Source organism: Lytechinus variegatus, chromosome 13, assembly GCF_018143015.1.
Source record: "Lytechinus variegatus isolate NC3 chromosome 13, Lvar_3.0, whole genome shotgun sequence".
NCBI classification, from domain to species: Eukaryota; Metazoa; Echinodermata; class Echinoidea; order Temnopleuroida; family Toxopneustidae; genus Lytechinus; species Lytechinus variegatus.
Window position 1 is genome coordinate 27,939,106 of NC_054752.1, and position 23,068 is coordinate 27,962,173.

General features: G+C 35.3%; 1 protein-coding gene across 1 annotated transcript in view; it reads right to left on the reverse strand.

Moving 5' to 3' along the window:
* LOC121426512 (rho-related GTP-binding protein RhoA-B-like) overlaps nucleotides 1–23,068 on the reverse strand; it is a 48,855-nt gene that overhangs the window by 11,451 nt on the left and 14,336 nt on the right. Inside the window, exon 3 of the mRNA XM_041622845.1 lies at nucleotides 5,648–5,757. Within this exon, the coding sequence (XP_041478779.1) occupies nucleotides 5,648–5,757 (110 nt within the window). The remainder of the gene's footprint in view (nucleotides 1–5,647; nucleotides 5,758–23,068) is intronic.

Sequence of the window (23,068 nt, forward strand, 5' to 3'; positions counted from 1 at the left end):
AAGCATAATATTGAAAATTTCATCAAAATCGGATATAAAATATACGAAAGTTACAATATGTTGCTTAATTTAACCAAACGGTTATATGCACATCCAATTTGGTATGCAAATGAGGGAACTAATGATGTCACTCACTCACTATTTCTTTTCTATTTTATCGTAGTAAATATTCTAATTTTCTCCTCATTATCCTGTAAACAAAAGTTTAATTCCTCTTTGAACATGTGGAATTACCAGTTATAAACTCAGCAAGATGCATTATTGACCCTCCGATTTGCATGTCAAAAAAGCATAACTTAAAAATGTCATAACTTTCTAATTTTACATCTGATTTTGATGATTTTCAACGGTGCACATCTTTGATTTTTCTCTACTGATTTGAATTAATATTTTCCAGGGGTTGAGCTTTAAAGGATAAGAGGTGCTATATCAAATGACTGTCATATTGGATTGGCAATTTAAACTAATATCTTCTACAATATTCTACAGTTTTGTGTACCAATGGACATCCTCATGGCAGTATCGACTTTCACTCTCAACAGTACTTGACATTGGACCATTGCTTCAAGTACAAATTTATTTTCCACTGTTTACTGAAGGAAACGTGAGAGTGTAGATGAACTGTGGCTTGTTCCTGGTACTTTGAAAATAATATTTGGTGAGAAAATATTTCAGAGCTGTTGTGAACGTGTGATACATAGCCATTGGCAACGAGAAACTACTATTGTGATATTGGGAGCATGTTCATGTAACATATAATTTATTCTGCTCTTGCTTTATACTTCAGAAAGGTTCAGGTGAACCTGAAGAAAGTTGTCGCTGAGAAATGAGCACCATTTTTTATGTCAAATGAATGCCAAGGGTAGAGTGATTATTGGTTATAGGGAGCAAGATACATGTAAGTGATATTGAAGAGAGAGTGGAAGAGAGAGAGAATTAAGGGTCTGTTCAATGCCAATTTTTAACAGCAACATGAATCATGATTGAAAACTCAATTACAGAACACAGAACACAAACATGATCAGCAGTGCACTGTTCAGTGTTGCAAAATATAAAGCTGATTAATTGTCGATCATCTTTGAATTTCCCGCTTTTGTTAGTGCAGCTTAATAGTGTGCAGTTTTAGTCAGGAAAGATCAAATCTGGCACCTTCTTGTGTAGGCTTCCACTGCGAGAGCAAATTTAAAGACAAAACTCAGTTGTGTTAAATGTCGCATTCGCGATGCTGAAGATCCTAAAATCTGAGCTGATCGCATTTGCAAACGCATCTTTTTTATGTTTGAATTTTCCTCCGAATCATGATTTGAAAGACGTTTACTTGACCGGGAATGAAGGACATTGAACAAACCCTTTGTTTCTCATTGATTATATCATTGTTTTGTAATCGGGTTTTCAATCATGATTCATGTTGCCGTTTAAATCTTGAAACCAACATTGAACACACCCTATTAAAGAGAGATGGAGAGAGAGAAGATAAGGGGTTGCTAAAAAAGGAGGAAGGAGAAGGTGATTGGTTTGGGCTGCTGGGAATATCCAAACACCTTCACTGCACTGTATTTTTTCTCTCTCTTTCTGGATATTTTGAGACTGTTTTTAATTTCAGCCTACTACTTTTTCTCATCTGCTTTTGAAGTTGCTCTGCATGTCATATTTTTCTAATGAACACCTCCCAAACACCCACTATATACTAGTCTAATATAGACGTTTTCAGTTAAATTCTATTCTCTGTAGTATCGTACTACCCCTTACGTACAAGCCGCCTAGCGCGCAATCAGAGAATCTGTACACCAGAGTGTGTACAGGTTCTCGGATTGGCGGGCTCATTCGGCTTGGTCGTACGCACATACGGGATGGTATTGTGTATACGACGGAGAATAGAATTCAACTGAAATCGTCTAGAACTAGACTACCTCTATACCAATACCTGCCTCAAGACATTAAAGGGATGCTCCAGAATGAAGATATTTATATCTCAACGAATAGAGTTAAATTCACAGAGCATACTGCTGAAAATTTGATCAAAATTGGATAACAAAGTTATTGAATTTTAAAAATTTGCCTTATTCCGGTGAAACAATTCTAGGCATGTCTTCATGAATATTCATTAGGTGGGCTGATGATGACATATCTCCACTTGTTATTTTTTTTAATTCAATTCATTTATTTTCTCTTTATTTTTTTAAAATTTACAATGATAGTTCAATATACACATTTACAAAATATAACATATAAATCATTTCTATAATACAATAATACTATGAAATCGAAAGAGAAGGAGACCAACTAAAAAGCAGAGCTTGTAGGGTGAATGCCCCCTTTCATAAGTACACTTTATGAATAAAAAATAAGATTTTGTATTTTATCATATGAAATTAGGTTTTTTCAAAATTTTCTACAAAGAACTTAAACAATATGATTGATAACTGATTTAGTGCTTTAGTTATTTCTTGCTGCAACTTATTTCATAATAATGGAGACAAATCATTCACATATTTATGAAAAAATGAAACAAATATGATTTCATGTAATAACATGAAAGGGAAGTGGGGATGTGACATCATCAGCCCACCTAATGAATATTCATGAAGACATGCCTAGAAACTGTTTCACCGGAATAATTCAAATTTTTAAAATTCAATAACTTTGTTATTTGTTATCCGATTTTGATCAAATTTTTAGCATTTTGCTCTGTGAATTTTACTCTATATATTTAGATATAAATATTATCAGCCCGGAGCATCCCACTTTGCCTTTCTCTGCTTCTTTTAAATATCAGGGGCCGATTGCACGAAAGGGTCTTTACAAGGACCGTCTTTGGTGTCGCCCATCTTTTATGATGCGCCATGTGAAACGCATTTCAAATAAATCATCTGCAAACATATTTCATTCGTCCGTTAAAATAAACAAAATATTTGTTTGCAAAATGATGTGATATATCATGAAATTGTATAAAAATTTGATTTAAAAGCAAGCTAACGAATCTTATTCTTTATCATATATTTCAGAAACACTCCGCTTATAGCGTATCATAAAAGATGGGCGACACGAAAGACGGTCCTTGGAAAGACCCTTTCGTGCAATCGGCCCCAGACCTCCTTGTAAACATCCTTCTCTGTACCTCACCTCAAGGACTATTCTGTCCATTGCAATCATGAACAGTAGTATTGATGCTGCAACAATTTGAAAACATGCTCAATCATCCACTAAAAGGAAATCCATGTACGGGGTATGGATCTGACATTGATGAACCAAATATTAGATTTATAAATATTTTTCTTTTTCTCAAAGTATACAAGCCGCTTTTAAAAATGTAAAATCAACATCAAGGATTGAGATCATACATCTATTCAAAGAGGGAACCCAACCCGAATTGAAATTTGTTTTAACGAAGAGAAATTACAGTACAGGAACGGCGATCTAGTGAGGACGAGACAACCCTCTCTCACAGGCGACAAATTCGAAATTCGAGGGTGCCGAACCAATTCTAGGATTGCCACCCATCTAGATTGAATCTACTTCACAAATTAAGAAGTCTTGAAAACTGCATGTTGAGGTTTAAAAACTCATATTCACATTCCCTTCACCTATCATACAAAACTAAACAAAACAAAGGAGGAAAAACACAATGTTGCAATGTCTGGATGAATTGACACTTTTCATGGTTATTAATTAGACGAGGAAATTGGAACAAGATATTAATGTCCATTAATGACTGCACTAATTAGTTTTGCATTTGATCTCAAGTAATAGCCTATATCGTAGGTTGGGAAATGGATATTCCCCGATACAAGTGTATCTCTCTATTCTACTGAAAGTACAATCAACTATCAATTCAAGAGACTGATTTGCATCGACGTTCATTAAAATCTAAACAAAGTTCTGTACTTGTGAGCATTTTTGGTTTATACATGTAGTAGTCGTAAAAATGAAAGGTTTCAAAATGAAAACCTGAAATGTTTAAAATTACAGATCCATTCAAAAGCATGATTCTGCAGATTTATTTGCAACATTTAATTTCAGGTAAATATACATTTATACAGTGCAACTACTGTACATGTACATGTAGGTCTTCTGTACTAAACGATTAACAGGCCCAAAAGTTCATCAAAAGTTCAATTACCAGTTCAGCAAAAAAAAATCTGCATACGGCTATGGAAGGAATTAATGTTTAGAGAAGGATTTGAACCCATGTCCTTCTGAAAAAGAGAATCAGAACCACTGCACCATGATGCTTCCTCATGACTCTCAAACATAAACATGAACAAACATTACAATCTCTCCAAATATATCTTTTTTCTATCACCCCCCTCTCTCTCTCTCTTCTATCTTTTTTTTCTCTTTCTCTTATTCCCCTCTCTCTTCTCTCATTTCTTCACAAACAGCACTTCATAATCCAATGAAATTCAACTCCCAATGCAGCCCACCCTGCTCATCTCTACTCATGAAATTTGACGAGAAGATTTGGAATTGAAAGTGACAATGCATGCCTCCAGTCAGATAATGCAAATATTAAGGGACGGGGAGGATCCCTGAGGCAAAAAACACCTACCCCGCAGTTCAATTCAATTTACCTGTCTGCACTGTCCAATGCACAAATAACAGCAGATATCCATGGTAACGGCATGGAATCTTACTGAATTCTGAAACATGAGCAATTTGGAGGTGTCTATGTAGGCAGGGCATCATCGTCGTGAATAGACAAAGATGAATTATTGAGAAGACAATCAGAGCTCAATTTGAGAGAGATGAAGTGAAGGCTAGGATACAGATCTTATATATTTTCAGAGCTTTTTGATGTATTGATAACATGACAAGTCAGCACTAGCAGACATTTATTCATCCAATGTAATGTGATGTTCATCCAAAGCTCTTTCCTATTTCACTGCATAGCTAATGCAATTTATCATGAAGTGATGTGATAACATCAGATTAGCAGGGTCAGTTTTGAAACCTTAAAAGTCATTCATCACCATCATCATCATCATCATCATCATCACCACCACCAACATCACCATCATCACCATCATCATCATCACCACCACCACCACTACCACCATCATCACCACCATCATCATCATCAGCATCATCATCATCATCATCATCACCACCACCACCATCCATCACCACCACCATAATAATAATGATAATAATAGGCATTTATATAGCGCCATCTATCTAGAAATATTCTATTCCGAGGCACTTTGTTATTACCCCGGCTTTAGCTCGAGCTGCCTTTCAACGCTCATGCATTCAAGGAATTAATCCTGCCTGGTACCTATTCACCTCACCTGGGTCGATTGCAGCACGATGTGGATAAATTTCTTGCTGAAGGAAATTACGCCATGGCTGGGATTCAAACCCACGACCCTCTGTTTCAAAGTCAGAAGACCTATCCACTGGGCCACAACGCTCCACCATCATCCTTCGCATCATCATCACTACCATCATCACCATTAAGCCCATGCTCACCATCACCATCATCATCACCACCACCACCGCCTCCATAATCATCACCATCATCATCATCATCTTTGTTGCTGTCATCATCATCATCGTCGTCATCATCACCATCACCAATTCTCTGCATAAATCTTCACCATCATCATTCTTCCTCACCAAGACCACCACCACCACCACAAGAACTTACCCTCTGTGAGATGCAATCTAGGGTGGTTGGTTCCGAGATGTCAAAGCATATAATAACAACATCAGTGTCCTGATAAGCAAGTGGGCGTAGAAAGTCATACTCTGGCTTTCCTATAAAATAAAATGAAAAGGGCAGAGATACAAACCAAAAGTCAATATATTTTCTCTTCTCTTGTTTCAGAAATATCATTCACATTTAAAATGTAAATATTTCTGGAAAAAGAGATAAATGTGGAGCTTTCATAATAACATCATTCTTATTTTCAATGTGAAGCACTTCTTAATAAATCTTGAATGTAATTCTTCAGATGGAATGACAGCATTAAATGAGTTCAAAGTTTCATATTCCAACATTTCACTTTTGCATTTTATTACATAATCATCAAATATTTGATTTGGGAGGAAATATAATATATTAAAAAAAATTTTGATTGGGTCGTAATAAATATATTATATAAAATTTTTACAATAGTAAATGAAATATGTGATATCAACTCTCCAGTCTTCATTACTGCCAGTCTTGTGTAAATGATTTGACTTTGAACAGCAAAATATTTTTATGATTCTGAAGTCAGCAATTTGTAATTCATTCTCCATGAAAAATGAAGAATATATGCCGAGGGGTGTGTTTAGTGAAATTTCTCAGACTGGAATCCCAAAACTAGAATAAAAAATAAAATTATGAACATAAAATATATATTTGAATTGAGATACATTCAATCTTGATTTTTTACACTATCAAAACCACATATCACATTGCAGAATCATGATTTGGATATTTTTGTTCCGTACATTAAGTTGCATTTAATCTGAAAATTGCTCCATGATTCTGCAGAATTGTTTTTGGAAAAATTAAACTTTTTAAGCACTTCATGTTTATAGAAATATGCTGAATTTATTAACATAAAGCAACCATGGTTTGAACTAGAAAACTTAAAAACTAGTTTATGTCCAGGGTAAAATGCAGCCTGAAATTTTCAGTCCCAGTACAGGTGCCACAAGCCTGATTACAACCAACAGGAACGCAAAAGATATTCATTCGATCCAACCCACTTAAAGGGGAAGTTCACCCTGACAAAAAGTTTATTGTAAAAATAGCAGAAAAAATAATAAAAAATATTGCCGAAGGTTTGAGAAAAATTCATCAAATAATTAAAAAGTTATTAGAATTTCAATTATTTGATTTGTGACGTCATATGCGAGCAGCATTCCTACTTAGCGAATGGTAAAAAATCAATGAAATGTCATTTTCTCAGAAAATTGAAAATGGTTTTCACTGTACCTTTTGTATATCAATAGACAAATCACTTCACACCCAATCATGAATAGAAAACAAAATTAAGTCATCAGGAACCATACAAAATTTGAAATTCATGCATTTTATATTACATAACACATGGGGCAGTTGCTCGTTTATGACGTCACAAATCCAAAACTTTGAACTCTAATAACTTTCTTACTCTTTAACGGATTTTCCTCAAACCTTCACCAATATTTTTTACTATTTTTTCTGCTATTTTTACAACAAAGTTTTCTTCAGGGTGATCTTCCCCTTTCAATGTTTTTAATTTTGATATTGCTAATTGACAAAAAAGTGTATGAACATGTTGGCCATCCATCTACTGATATACAGGGAGGGCACATATGGAACATACTTTGCTCAAATTGGGGAAAAAATACTGATGACCTTGAAACTACATTTGGCTGGTGGAAGAACTATAGGGCTACTCTACCATTTCAGGTGATGAATTTGACCCAGGAACGAGATGTCTTCATAAATGCTGATTTATTTTTAAAATGAGCTAATTGAGGTACCATTTCTGGTCTGATATAGAATGTCTGATATATATCCTATCCACTGGTAGTAAACAATGGACCCTCTAATTTCAACTTTATTTTTTATGAATTTCTTAACACACAATGGGAAATGTTTATCCGCACGATCCCCAGAAACCCGCATTCTCTTAGACTCCTTCCATCACGTAACATCCGCAGCTGGATAGATGCATGCTTACAGGCATGATGATTAGATTAATGGGATAGACTTGGTCTAATCAAGGAACTCAGAAAGACAGACTATTCCCTGGTCTAATTATCGTGGAACATTTTCTAATCACTCATCGGCTTACATTGCAGACTGAGTGATCAAATGGATGGGACAGGGCAAAGGGAGAGAATGTTAGGAGAGAGAGAGCAATAGGATAGTACGACAAAGGAAAGTAAAAGAGGGAGACAGACAGACAAACAGAGAGGGGATCGGGGAAATAAATGGGGAAACTGGAAAGAAGATTATGACTCATCACAAGAGATCAATAATGCTTCAAAAAATTCAGGAGAATCATGTTGAAGGGTGGGTAATGCCATGTATAAATCTAGAAAATAAGTTTCAATTTAACAATTCAATTTTTATTAATAATTTCTCACTAGAATAAATTGCTCAATAGTGGCACTATAGTGCCAAAATTTTTAAAAATTTACCCCCCCAAAACCCCCCCCCCCCAAATACATATAGGCCTAATAAGATATGATAAATAACAATAGAAATGAATGCTAGAGATCATTATCCATATAGCAGCAACTGGCAAATTATTGTTTCTTATAGGACTGATACAAATAATGCAAAATATAGTTGTCTAATTGAATTCAAATGATACCTTCTTTACTGTATACCTACGACTTTGGTTCCTACATTGCAATGTGATCAGCCACTATCTAGTATATATATTTCATACCTTAATATCTTCATCATGCTTTTTATAGGGGGGGCATAAAGATTAAATCTTATCCATTAAACATTATTTTTTCCTTTAATTCAATTTTGCATTCCATCAATGCATTATTTAGCGAAAATTTATAATATACTGTTACAGAAAACTGGTTCATAATATGACACCCTTCATGTATATGTGGCATATTATATTGTTTATACCTCATACTATCACCAGTATCATCTAGGGCAGGGCTTAAAAAGCACATCTTATCCATTAACAAATTCCCACCCAATTACACTGATTGCTTTAATAATTCTAACTTACTTCCATTTCAAAGATAATGTCAAGGTTAATTTGCTATTTCACTACTGTAGCCCAGATAGAAGCATTTAAGCATGAATGTAATTAATGTAAAAGGGGAGGAGTGGTCATCAAACCTCTTTTCATCCATCACTGGCTAACATTTTGATCACACAGAAAGTGACAGCCTGGTGGCTCCTAAGTATAGTCAATCACATGACTTACTGTCACAAATTTCGCTTAGGCCTATACTGCTTTCGCTTTATATTTCATGACTCCGATGTCAAGTTCGCAATTTGGGCCAAATATTAGATTTAGATTTAAACCTAGTGGATTTAAATATAAAGTTGAATATTTGAATTTGTATCTTTTCACATTTAAAAGTTAATCCTTCAGATTTAAAACATATCCAATGGCTGGTCGCTATCCACAGCCAATCTGGATTCATTTCAAATCCTTGAAATGTTGAGTGTATTTACACTGTGGATTTTGAATGCAACATCAAATAGTGTTGAAATAACAAATACTTTATTATAATAGCACCAATGGGAGACAAACTAACATCATGCACCACCATGCTTGATTAAAAATGCCAGGCCAGCAGTGTGGTCCCCCCCCCCCAAAGAAAATACCCACTAAATCAAACATTGATGATGAATTCATGAGATATTTGAAATCTGCAATCCCTTTAATATTTATTGCCAAAAAAACATTAATCAGTGTAATAAAAGACTAAATTGGGTATTTACATAATCAACAGTTAGATGGGTGGACACTTTCACAATTCTCTATTGGATTTTATGTCAAACCATCGAATAATAAATTTAGATTAAGTTAGACATTTTATTTTATGAAATGTCTATGTTTTATGAAATGTCTATACCATTGTTTATATATATTATCATCATTATATTGGACCCCATGTAAGAACAGAGCAGCTGTTTAAACATGCTAAACAGCTATGAAATGGGCTATCCAACCATATATTATTATGTTGTTATATATGAAGCTATTTTTTTGTTTTAATGATTTCGGAAATAAAACACAAGCAAACACCACTGTTTTTGTAGTGTTCCTACCACACCATCCTGAAAAGTAACGCCTGAGAGGTGATATTTAAAATACCACTCCATCCTTACATCATCCTGTCTTCTTCATTTAACACAAGGCGGTTTCAGACCGCCTCAATTTTCTTCAGTTCCAGGTATTTCCTGTACAGGGTAAATTTGGCAATGTGAAAGCAAATTACACATAATCTCCCCGAAAGAAAATAGTAGGTACTTGTCAAAATTACGAGAACTTTCGCAGGGATTTTTGTAAGGTCGCAGGTATTTTGGCAATGTGAAAGCAACTTACAGGAACTTTTAGCCCAGCGCGTAGTTGGGCGCGGGCGCCGAGGGTGGCTGCTGAGGTAGTGATTTTGAATCTCGCGCCTTGCCTGCTTATCAGACCATACTGTGCATGCTCGTAACTTCAGAAACTTATCCCAAAGGGTATGTTTCGGGGCAGTGTGAATGCAGGAATAATAGCCTAAAAAGGTTCTTGTAATTTAACGGGAATTCTTACGATCGAGGCGGTTTGAAACCACCTACAGAGGCTTCTCTTGCCATGACAGGCATGCTCGATCTTACTCCCTCATCAGCGTAATGAGGCACCCAGACTGGGAGCGATGTTTTCCTAACGAAAGACCCAACATAACGCAGCGGGGGTAAACAACTTGTTAATGAACCGTGTCCATCCATTCTAAGCAGAAGAGATGGCCGGGTGTGTATTGGAACAGGGGGCCGTTTCATAAAGCTGTTCGTAGGTTACGAGCGACTTTAAGAACGATTGGTGATCCTTTCTTACGTGATAAGCCATCGCCAATGTATATACCATCTACAACAAGAAAGGATTACCAGTCGTTCTTAAAGTTACGAACGTTCTTAAACTTACGAACAGCTTTATGAAACACCCCCTTGGTATCTGAGCAGTTTCCTGCACAGAGAAGTGTATAATGAGGGGTTTTTTGTTGCGCATTGGGGGCAAGATGCTAACCAAGACACAGGATTTTCTTATTTCATTATTATGTATGTGTATCAACTCATACGGAAAATACAAACATTCAAATTATTCACCAGAAATGACATATATTTATACTATCCATCTAGATTTCAAAGATGCTTCACACTGATTTGCTTCTTCAATCCTCAAAAACAATTACATTGGGAGTAATTTTTACTTTGATTAATAAATTATCACTTTGAAAAGACATTTATTTGATCCTCAAAGAACCAACAGAATGTAGTCACACATTTAAATTCAATGTAATGAATAAGAAATTTGAAAGACACACACAAGTTTTATCCAACAAAATGTCATCTTAACATCTTTAAAAGGAATGCAGTTTTAGAGATTCAAAAGTAAACATGTTACAATTTTGCAAGGCCTTTTTATGTTTTAAATCTATGAACAGTTTCCAAACCATTAAACTCAACTTTTGATTGATAGCAAAACCACAATGGAGCATACATGTATATTGCTATATTGTGACTTGCAAGTGGTTATTTCATCTTAATTACGTATTGTATTACATGTTCAAGAGTTCATGAAGTGAAAAAAAGGATGTACAATTTAAAAATATCGGAAAAGAAGAAGTAGAAGAAGATAAGAGAGAGGGGGGGGGGGTTGGGAGCCAGAGACAGGGAAAAGGGATACAAAGAACGTGGTCATTATTAAGAGAATACATTGTCCACGTAAGAGAACTAATGAGGAATAACAAAATGTCATCGTAACATCTTTAAAAGGAATGCAGTTTTAGAGATTCAAAAGTAAACATGTTACAATTTTGCAAGGCCTATTCATCGTAACATCTTTAAAAGGAATGCAGTTTTAGAGATTCAAAAGTAAACATGTTACAATTTTGCAAGGCCTATTCATCGTAACATCTTTAAAACGAATGCAGTTTTAGAGATTCAAAAGTAAACATGTTACAATTTTGCAAGGCCTATTTATGTTTTAAATCTATGAACGGTTTCCAAAACCCACTCAACTCAACTTTTGATTAATAGCAAAACCACAATGGAGCATACATGTATATTAATTGCCATATTGTGATTTGCAAGTGGTTATTTCATCATACTTACATGTATTACATGTTCAAGAGTTCATGTAGTGAAAAAGGATGTACAATTTAATTTAATTAAGTTAATTGTGCGCCTTGAGTGTCATCGACAGATATGTGCGCTATACAAATCTTTAATTATTATTATACAATTTAAAAATATCGGAAAAGAAGAAGTAGAAGATAAGAGAGAGAGGGAAGGAGACAGAGACAGGGGAAAGGGATACAAAGAACGTGGTCATTATTAAGAGAATACATTGTTCATGTAAGAGAGCTAATAGGGAATAACAAAATGTCATAGTAACATCTTTAAAAGGAATGCAGTTTTAGAGATTCAAAAGTAAACATGTTACAATTTTGCAAGGCCTTTTTATGTTTGAAATCTATGAACAGTTTCCAAAACCCATTAAAGGGGAAGTTCACCCTGACAAAAAGTTTATTGTAAAAATAGCAGAAAAAATAATAAAAAATATTGCCGAAGGTTTGAGAAAAATTCATCAAATAATTAAAAAGTTATTAGAATTTCAATTATTTGATTTGTGACGTCATATGCGAGCAGCATTCCTACATAGCGAATGGTAAAAAATCAATGAAATGTCATTTTCTCAGAAAATTGAAAATGGTTTTCACTGTAACTTTTGTATATCAATAGACAAATGATTTCACACCAGATCATGAAAAGAAAACAAAATTAAGTCATCAGGAACCATACAAAATTTGAAATTCATACATTTTATATTACATAACACATGGGGCAGCTGCTCGTTTATGACGTCACAAATCCAAAATTTTGAACTCTAATAACTTTCTTACTCTTAAACTGATTTTCCTCAAACCTTCACCAATATTTTTTATTATTTTTTCTGCTATTTTTACAACAAAGTTTTCTTCAGGGTGAACTTTCCCTTTAAACTCAACTTTTGATTGATTGCAAAACCACAGTGAAGCATATATTGCTATCTTGTGACTTGCAAGTGGTTATTTCATCATACTTACATGTATTACATGTTCAAGAGTTCATGTAGTGAAATACAATTTAAAGGAAAATGAAACCTTTGGAACAGGATAGCTTGTGTAAAAACAGAAAAATCAAAGAAACAGATCAACAAAAGTTTGAGAAAAATCGGACAAATAATGAGAAAGTTATGAGCATTTGAATATTGCGATCACTAATGCTATGGAGATCCTCAAATTGGCAATGCGACAAAGATGTGTGATGTCACTTGTGAACAACTCTCCCCATTACTTTAGTATATATTTCACTTAAAGGACAAGTCCAACCCAACAAAAACTTGATTTGAATAAAAAGTGAAAAATTCAACAAGCATAACACTGAAAATTTCATCAAAATCGGATGTAAAATAAGAAAGTTATGGCATTTTAAAGTTTCGCTTATTTTCAACAAAATAGTTATATGAACGAGCCAGTTACATCCAAATGAGAGAATTGATGACATCACTCACTCACTATTTCTTTTGATTTAATTATATGAAATATTGTTATTTTCTCATCATTGTCATGTGAAATTAAGTTTCATTCCTCCCTGAACATGTGGAATTCCATTATTTTGACATTTTATGCTTCAGGCAAGGAGGTCCTAATCGTCAAATTCGTAAAAATTGAAATATTGTATAATTCAAACAATAAAAAAACAAAAGAAATAGTGAGTGACATCATCGACTCTCTCATTTGGATGTAACTGGCTCGTTCAACTATTTTGTTGAAAATAAGCGAAACTTTGAAATGTCATAACTTTCTTATTTTACGTCCGATTTTGATGAAATTTTCAGCATTGTGCTTGTCTGATTTTTCTTTATTGATTCAAATCAACATTTTTCTGAGGTGGACTTGACCTTTAAATTGCCTCTTTTATCACATCTATCAGTAGATCATGTGTTCTTTCTATAAGAGGGCTTGTATTACAGATTTTTAAAGAATATACACCATGGATAAAGAGTTTGTATCACCATAAGAAAAAGCAAAAAGAGACATTTTGAGGGTATTTTACAGTGCACCAAAGGAAGAGTTGTCACTGTTCCAATGTGACATCACACATCCTTGTCGCATTGCCAATGGGAGGATCTCCATAGCATTAGTGATTGCAATATTCAAATGCTCATAACTTTCTCATTATTTGTCAAATTTTTCTCAAACTTTCTTGTTCTTATTCTTTGATTTTTCTGTTTCGACACAAGCCTACTTGTTCCAAAGGTTTCATTCCCCTTTAAAATTATTGAAGAAGAAGAAGTATAGAAGAAGATAGAGAGAGAGAGAGAGGGGGGGGGGCAGAGACAGGGGAAAGGGATACAAAGAACATGGTCATTATTAAAGAAAACCAAAACTTAAGAATAGAAGTAATCTTATTGGAAAGAGTAAAATGAGAGGAACAATTTAAAAAAGAGTTTCATCAAAATCGGTTATGAAATAAGCAAGTTATGGGAGTTTGAAAACTCTTGTACTTTCTGTGGGCATCCTCAAATTGACAAACGTGCTTCAAAATGGCTGATTTTGTGGACAACTCTCCATTTGTTTTGTACACAAATTTTCAGATTTTCCTCATCTTTCAAATTGCATCTTGCCTCCTTCTGAGTAAAACAGATGTCATGGGAAAATATAATCCACGCCATATATGTCAAGGTCAGGAGGAGATAATGTGACATATGTAAAAAAAATTCCCGATCAGAAAATACCTGGAACTGACAATCTTCGAGGCGGTCTGAAACCACCTAGCATCACTCCATCATTTTGTCCAAAATGGATGGAAGAGAAATAGAAATATTTGTTGAATATGTAGAGGTTAAAAAAATAAGACCCCATTCTCATTACCGTCCTAAAACTAGTTTACTGGAAACTAGCTTTAGTGAAAACTAATTTGGTGTGTGATGAGAACGGTCGAAGAGGTCTTAGAAGCATTCTTCCAAACCGGTTCGGAAAACCTTGCGATGTAGTTTTCAAGATTGCTTTGCCTTGTTAAATTTGTTTTGGACACAACCATTCTTCAGAAGCGATATTCGCACATGTTGTTTGTAGAATGCCTATGCTGCAATTTCAAATTTCACCTGAAACTGAGAGCGTACCCATAGCAACAAGATTGCTTTCTGTGAAGTGGTTTTGAAAACCACTTTGGGGTGATCAAATGCGAATAACGCTAGATCTTCTGTTTTCCTGAGCCGGCTTCCAGTGTATTAGTTTTTAGGATTGCAATGAGAAAGGTGTGTAAGACTGAATTCAACAATAAATGTTGAACATGTTTTCATCACACAATGATCATGTAACAGACACACTCCAGCTCAATACCAGGATGTCTACATGCCTGCAGAGGTAAAGTATGACACTACCAATTACATTCCAGACAGGTATCAATTAGGAGGTTACATCTGAACTTTTCATAACCTGTTTTCCAATGTTGTGAAGAGAATCATGCCAGTAAATATTGTCAAGTCAAATAACATTACAACCATCCAGGTACATCATATATCACTGACATAAAGATTGGGGTCTTGGGGGTGTTGCCCCCCCCCCCTCCCTTCCAGCAAGTTGCATGACCAATGAAGAAATGGTGGAAAAAGAAAGGAGTTGGAAGGGAAAACGGTAAAAATATGAATAAAAACAAGATTGTCATTTGTTGTGCGAGTTGTTTTTGCTGGCCCAAATTTTGAAGGAAGGGAGAAGCTTTGAGGCAGCCCAAAGTTGTACTGTTGGAAGATTCTGGTTGCCGAAGTCTCTATTTTAACGGGAAAGCGTTGTAAAGGCACTTAACAAAGGAGGTACATGATAAAGTGATACATATCTCTTTGCACTACAATGTTCCTGGTCCTGATTTATATGTAGGCCTATACACAAAAAAAAATTGTGTTGGTTACATTCCCCCCCCCCCCCTAGAACTGCAATGCTGCATGTGATGAGCTCTGATCAAGCAGATCACAATCCAAACTTTCACTGGATGCTGTTACCATGGAAACGATGACTTCCAGCTCATCCGGAAAATCAGACTTCCTAGTGATGTTCATGTGATAAACACAATAAAGAAAGTCTAAACCTTGCACATGTCTAATACCTGATATTATTCAAACCTGGTTTATTGAAAAGACTTTCTAAAATAAAGCAGGAATATGAGTATGAATATTCATTTCTTTCATTCAATATCTTTTCATCATTCATGGTTAATTTTCATTTCCATATTATGTAGATTTTGGTGTACAAACCTTTAAATTCAAATTGTGTTACAATGTAATAATTAAGTTGATTCTGATTGTCTTTTTCTTTTATAATTCCTTCAGATGAACATCCACACACAGTCATGAATCATTACCACCACTCACTCATGAAACGAATCAGACTAATCTATTATGTATTACACACAATGGAGTAATGGACCTTCTAATTGCTTTTCCAGGGAGTAGGAACCCGGTCATTTGCTCAAGTCTAGAATTACTGCTCTAAAATTGAATGGGCACTGAGAGATGGATATGACACATTTATAAAATAGAAACTTATTCACAGATACAGCTCTTTACTACATAAACTGATTAGGTATTGTTTAGAATCTAAAGAAAAAAGCAAAATTCAATTCTTAATCTAGGCCTATATTTACACGTATTGTTTAAAAATTGTTATTAAATTTTTAAGATATTTGTTTAAACTCTCTTATGCTTTCAAAGAACAACCATAACTTCATAGTATTTATAGTAAACTAGGTTTAAAAAAAATCATACATTAAAAAAAATATTTGTTACATGTAAATAACAGCTCTGAATTTAAAGTACAGATTTCATATTAAAGTTCATAGAGGAGATACTATATATCTACATGTAGGCCTGTAAAGTTCTAATTTGTTTTTATGGAGGGGGGGGGGGTATCCTCTTGGGAAAGTTGCCCTCAAGGAAGGCCTCATTTGGAAATATATTTGGGAGGGGGTCACATAGCGAAATGTATGGGGGAGGGACAGGGTGCTCATCAATCAACTTGCATCACAGATGCGATCTTTATTTTTATAAAACATACTGAAGGTCACATATATCTTGTATAGACTTGTGGATGGAAGCATCAGTGCATCTCATGATACTTCATGGGATACTGTTGATAAATCTGACTTCAGAAGTGTGACTTCTTGAGGCTTAAAGGGGGGATCAAAAAAAGAACAATTTAACTCTTTCAATGGGTCATGGAATTGCCCAGGTGCATTGCTATGTCAGTGCATATCTATTGTTAGGCATACTTGAAGCACCCGGTTAGCAATTACATGTACATACCAATGACCCAAAAAGCCTAAATGGAATTGATCCAGAGATGTATATATAGCCTATAAACTATATAAACACCACTGTGATCTGCACGTACCAATATTACAACAAAGTTAACAATTGGGTATTTTTTTCATCACACCGATTACATGAATTAAAATGTGATAATTGGATAAGGAAAATCCAAATCTGAATCATCCACTTGAAATTAGCGGCACAAGTACCCCCTAGTCACGCTAGTGGAATATGGCCACATACATGTAGGCCTACATGTAACATTTATCTGGGTGTAACCAAATGTTTTTGTACGGAATCATTCCATATTTGTAGTTTGTTCTAGCTTAACTTATAACAGGGCAACTTTCAAGGAGGACACCTGGATAGAGAGTGGCAAATGTAGATAAATGCCTACATTTATGCCAATGAGAGGTCTTGATTCACATGTATAGGAATACCTTGGTCACATTTGCTCTACGGCGGCCGTAGGGCGAGTCGAAAACAGCCGTTTTCTTAATTTTGATTCAAACCAACTATATGTAGTTGGACAAAAAATGTTAAAACGGCTGTTTTCAACTCGCCGTACGGCCGCCGTAGAACAAATGTGACCAAGGTATAAATGAGAAATCCTTTCAACCTTCCCCTTTAAATGAATGAAATTGTGCAAAATTCCACTTTTTCAAGGAGATAACAATCTGCTAGGTATTCAAGCATTCCTTCAATGTTTGGCCTCATGATCATAATAAGAAGCACCTGACATGGGGTCACATGACCTAACAGCTGATCCTGACTCACAGCATGATTCAAAGATATGATTCCTGTTTGTATGAAATTCAACTTCTATGATGTCCTTGAACAGGTCTACTCCCAACTCCCTGGTTTCACAGCAAGTAGAATATATACTGTCAATTGCGAAATGAATGTTTACAAATTTAAAGGTAAGCTATACAAAACCTATAGGGGAGGTACACCTTGACAAGATTTGGTTTTATCTAAAGCAGAAATATTAGAGAAAAATATCTTTGAATGTTTAATGAAAATCCACCAAATAAGAATGATGAATTGCAAAATATATCACGTAATATATATACATCTAATTGTTATTAGTGCAGTATAAAACATGTTTTCTCTTACTGCAGTGGATATAATGTTTGTGATGATGTATCCACTGCATATATCCACTGCAAATACATTCTTTTAGAAAATGACGTTTTGGGGGATTTATATCACATGACATACATGTATGGAGGAACTGCTCGTACATGTACATGTATGTGATGTCACACTCACAAAATCAAAATTTTAAACATTCACATCGTAAAGTTCTTCTTTAAAAGAATTTAATCAACCTTCAACAATAATATGTTCATTGATTTTCTGGTATCATAAAAACTACATGAAAGCCTGCATGTACTAGTAGTTTATTATCAGAGTAAACTCCCACCCCCTTAAACCTCTATTAGAAGTGTTAAGAATAGCAAAGGGTGAACTTATGCACTTAATTTATCATAGATTTATCATCTTTCTCTATTACCACACTTTCTCATTTAAAACCCTAGAATTCGATGTAGGGGTTTCATTTTCTGCCTTACAATGTGTAAATTGCAGGGGCGGATCCAGCCTTCGCCAATAGGGGGGGCCCGGAATTTTTTTTCAGCCATATTTTCCCCGATCGGCCACTCGAATATGATATTTGCCGGGATTTTTGGTTTCTTTAAAGGGGTAGTCCTATTAGTCACTTCTTAGCTTTATTCTTATGAATAAACATAAATATATAATACCATAATCATTATTTATATAATGCGAGCGCGAAGCGCGAGCTATTTTTTTTGGGGAATCTTATGTACTTTTTTCTAAAAGTTTTGAACATTCTGGGCAATCCTGAAAAAAAGATGTGTATGCAAGTGAATAATTATTACGAACGTGAAGCGCGAGCAGAAATGAACTGATGGAAAAAGGTACTGTTAAGGACTTGCTTGCAGTTAGCCAGGAAGACGTTACATATTTTAAAAAATCAAATAATGCGAGCGCGAAGCGCGAGCTGAAATTTTTTGACATTTTTACCTATAAGGAATGGAAATTCTAAGCACTTTTTGTAACTTAACAGAATAGGTATATAACTAAACGATTGGTGCGAGCGCGAAGCGTGAGCAAAAAATTTCGTGATTTAGACCTACTGAACGAGACACTCTATTCAAGTTTTGTAAATCATGAAAAGGATGAGGAAGTGGGGATCTTCCTTACATTAATAATGGGAGCGCAGAGCGCGAGCGGAAAATTTTTATATACGTTTTGAGCTGATCGAAAACGTATTTGTTATGGACTGCTTGAACTTAGCCATGAAGACGTTACATATTTCAACATTCAAATATTGCGAGCGCGAACTGAAAATTTTTGACATTTCTACCTGAATAATGGAAATTTTAAGCACTTTTTGTAATCGTGGAAAGGATAAGACAAAAACTGAACATAATTGATGCGAGCGCGAGCGGAAAAGTTCGGGACACTCTATTCATGTTTTGTAAATCATGAAAAGGTTAAGCTATTGGAAATTTTCATACATTAATAATGCGAGCACAAAGCACGAGCAGACAATTTTTTTATACTGAAACTGGATAATTATTTAAATGGAGAACAAGCTGCGTATCTGAATAAACGTGTGTTTGAGATATCGACCTAGAATTTGGGTATTCTTAATACCTTTTTTTTATCATTAAAATCAATAAAGCGAGAGCAAAGCGCGAGCTAAAAATATATGATATTCAGATCTGAAAGGGGTCACATTAAGCTCTGTATTGCAAGCACTTTGTGGAAAAATTGTGAGGTGAAAAAGGATCACAGTTAAAACAGAGCTGATACTTTCAATTACTTTGAGTTTTAAACATAGGACCGGGATAGTCTATAAGGACATTATGTCATCATAATGAAATTATGACTATCTTCCTATTTCTCTTCCTAAGCATGAGAGCGCAAATATATGGCATGAAAACTGGACATTTAAAGCACTTTATGCATAAGATGCATGAGTTTAAAATTTTTCAATGCGAGCGCAAATCGCGAGCAGAAATTTATGATTAATTGTCATCAAATGGTGATTTTAAGTAGTTTGTTTTAGAATTAATATTGAGATATACATAACTCACTAATCAAAATGCGAGCGTGCAGCGCTAGCTGATACGTTTTGACAATCTGACCTAAATAGGGATATTTTGAGAACTTCATGGAATACAGGAAAATAATAGGTACCTGACAAATCAAATTTTGCGAGCGCGCAGCGCAAGCAGAAATTGTTAATGTTCAGACCATAAAACAGAAATTTTTTACACTTCTAAATAATCAATTTGTAAATAAAACAAAATAATGAAAGTTCAATTTCCCAGCTGAAATATGTTTTGTATATTGACTTCAGAATTTGATATTTTAAGGTCCATATTGAGCAAGATATCACCTAAAAGGCAATGCGAGCGCAAAGCGCGAGCGAAAATTTTATATCCCGACATGAAAGATTAAAAAAAAATTAATTTCCAAGTCTTCCCCTTATCTTATTTTATTCACTCATCTTCCTCCTCTTATGCTTGCCTTCCTTCTTTTCTCCTCTCTTTTCCCTTTTTCTTTTTTCCTTTCTTTTCCCCTTTTTTTCTTTTTTTTGCTCCGCCAATAGGGGGGGCCCGGGCCCCTCGGGCCCCCCCTGGATCCGCCTATGAATTGAACATGACGGTTTTGAAATTCTACATGCTTCTTTTGACTTTTTTCAAAGTAAATAGATCTTAAACAAATCATTTGGGAGAGATATGAGATTTCACAATAATAATAAACCTATTTGGGTATTATCTCAACTGCAAATCGCCCATCACATTTTTCTGATACTTCTTCTTCTGCTTATCTCCCATTTATTGGGATATCATGAAAGAGGCTGTCCTTGATAGCCAGTATGCATTGTGGTCAGATTCACTGCAGATAAAGTGAAAATAGTCCATTATTTCCCTAAGGGTCATCGAAATAAACACACATTGGAATGTCAGCTGTCTGTGACCTGACTCAGGGTCATCTAAGGCCATCATATGGTCAACCCAAGGCCAGAAGGTCAGTCTAGTCTAGTTTTCCCAAAGCATACTCTTGGAATAGCAAACACTTCCAATTATGGTATTCTGAGGTCGTTGGTGTTTTTACTGTGTGGAATCAGGGGAGAGTTTCATCAACATTTTTGTCTGACAAGTTGTCAGATCTGACAACTTCCTTGAATCCGATTGGCTGAGAGGCACAGTCACTATGGTAACTGTTGGATAAAACATTACTTGTTGGATTCATGCTCCCCTGGGCTCTGGGTCTGACTGCTGGATGAAAACTGTGTCATGGAAATTACATTGCATTAATGGGTCAAGACATTAATCTTAACAGGGAGTTCTCCTCCCAACTCCTTGATCTACATAAAAAAGTGTTTGTATTCAACTATATCTCGAGACTGATCCTGGTAGAAAATCAATGCTCACTTGTTCAGTATCACTTTGCATCATTGCCTGGGTTCTGTTGCGACTTGTTATAAAATGCACAATTTCTAAAAACAAATTTACTATCAGCCAATCAGAGTGAAGGGTTTCAGTAGCTTTTAACTGTAATTGTAAATGTTATTACATAAGTTTTATAAAAACAGGCCCTTGTTCATTATTACAATCAGCCAATCCAGTTTGAAGAAAAAGAAATTAAAATGTTTGTATGTATGTAACCGGTGTGTTGGCTCAGTTGGTAGAGCGTCTGTCTCACAACCGGGTGGTCTGGGGTTCAAACCCCGGCCACGTCAGACCAAAAGACGTTAAAAGATGGGAGTTGCTGCTACCCTGTTTGGCGTCAATCTGGCACTGCACAGCGGCTGCCGGGCCCACGATCACTTGGGTAAAGCAAATTTTCATGTCTATTTCGAACAATAAAATATGGATTTTCATTTTTATCATGTACTAGAATTCAAATGTTGGCCTACTATGTCTTGGGAATCACTTCTGCTTAGAAATGTAGATTAGTACTAGGCAGGTGTTGCTCAACCTTGATTCAGTTGAACCAACTTCATGCTTCCAAAAATTCAATATTAATCTACATAATTATAGTGGCAGGTTCACATGAAAATTTATAAGAACCATCAGAATGACCTGTTGGTAAAAGAGAACCGAAGTGATGATGTCACAAAAAAAACTTTTTTGGCATTTCAGTGTTTTTGATACCATATTTTGGTAGAACATGATGAAAAATCCCCACTACCTGGCTCGAGATGTTAGGAACTACATGCAGGCCAATAATACATTGACTTCAATGGAGCTAATTATGTATTCATGAGGTCATATCTTGGGGCCCCATGGACCGATTCCCACCATATTTGGGTTGTGGGGTTTTTCATCATGCTCTACTAAAATACGGTATCAAAATTGCTGATATGCATAGTAATTGATGACGTACCACTACGGTAGGACTCTATGGGTGTGATAAAACTTTGCTGTAGGGAAATTCATTCATCGTCTATTTAGCGAACATGTTTCAAGTATTTTCCATTATTACTTTTTGCAAACAGATACTTCAAATTCTGTGATGAACAAATTGCTCATTGAAAATTGCAAAGCTATGGTAAGAACAGTGGTTAAACATTCCAAAGGATATCAAACAATACATACCCTGACTGAAACCTATTAAGTGAGAGTGTTTTGAGACAAGTCTAGAAAAAAATGTTGCTCCAGAGGTATCTTCAAGACTCAAGTTAGAGCTTGTCAAGGGCTTTAGAGTAAGATACAAGAAAGCATTTTCAGAACACTTTTATAACCCACAAGGCATCATAAAGTATATCATTGGTGTTCAGAGAATATACATGCATCTAATGGAATCTAAAGCTTGTGATTGTTTTGCCCAATCCGCTGAATAAATAGAACTGACATTTATGGTGAACCATGAAGGAAATGTGGACATGTTCTTGCTTTTTCTTCCACCTCAATGCAGCTCTGCTCTCACTGAAGGATGCCTCTCCATATTTGTCCATGTTCATACTTAAAGTCTGTGATGTCGCAACAGGGGCGGATCTAGGATTTTGA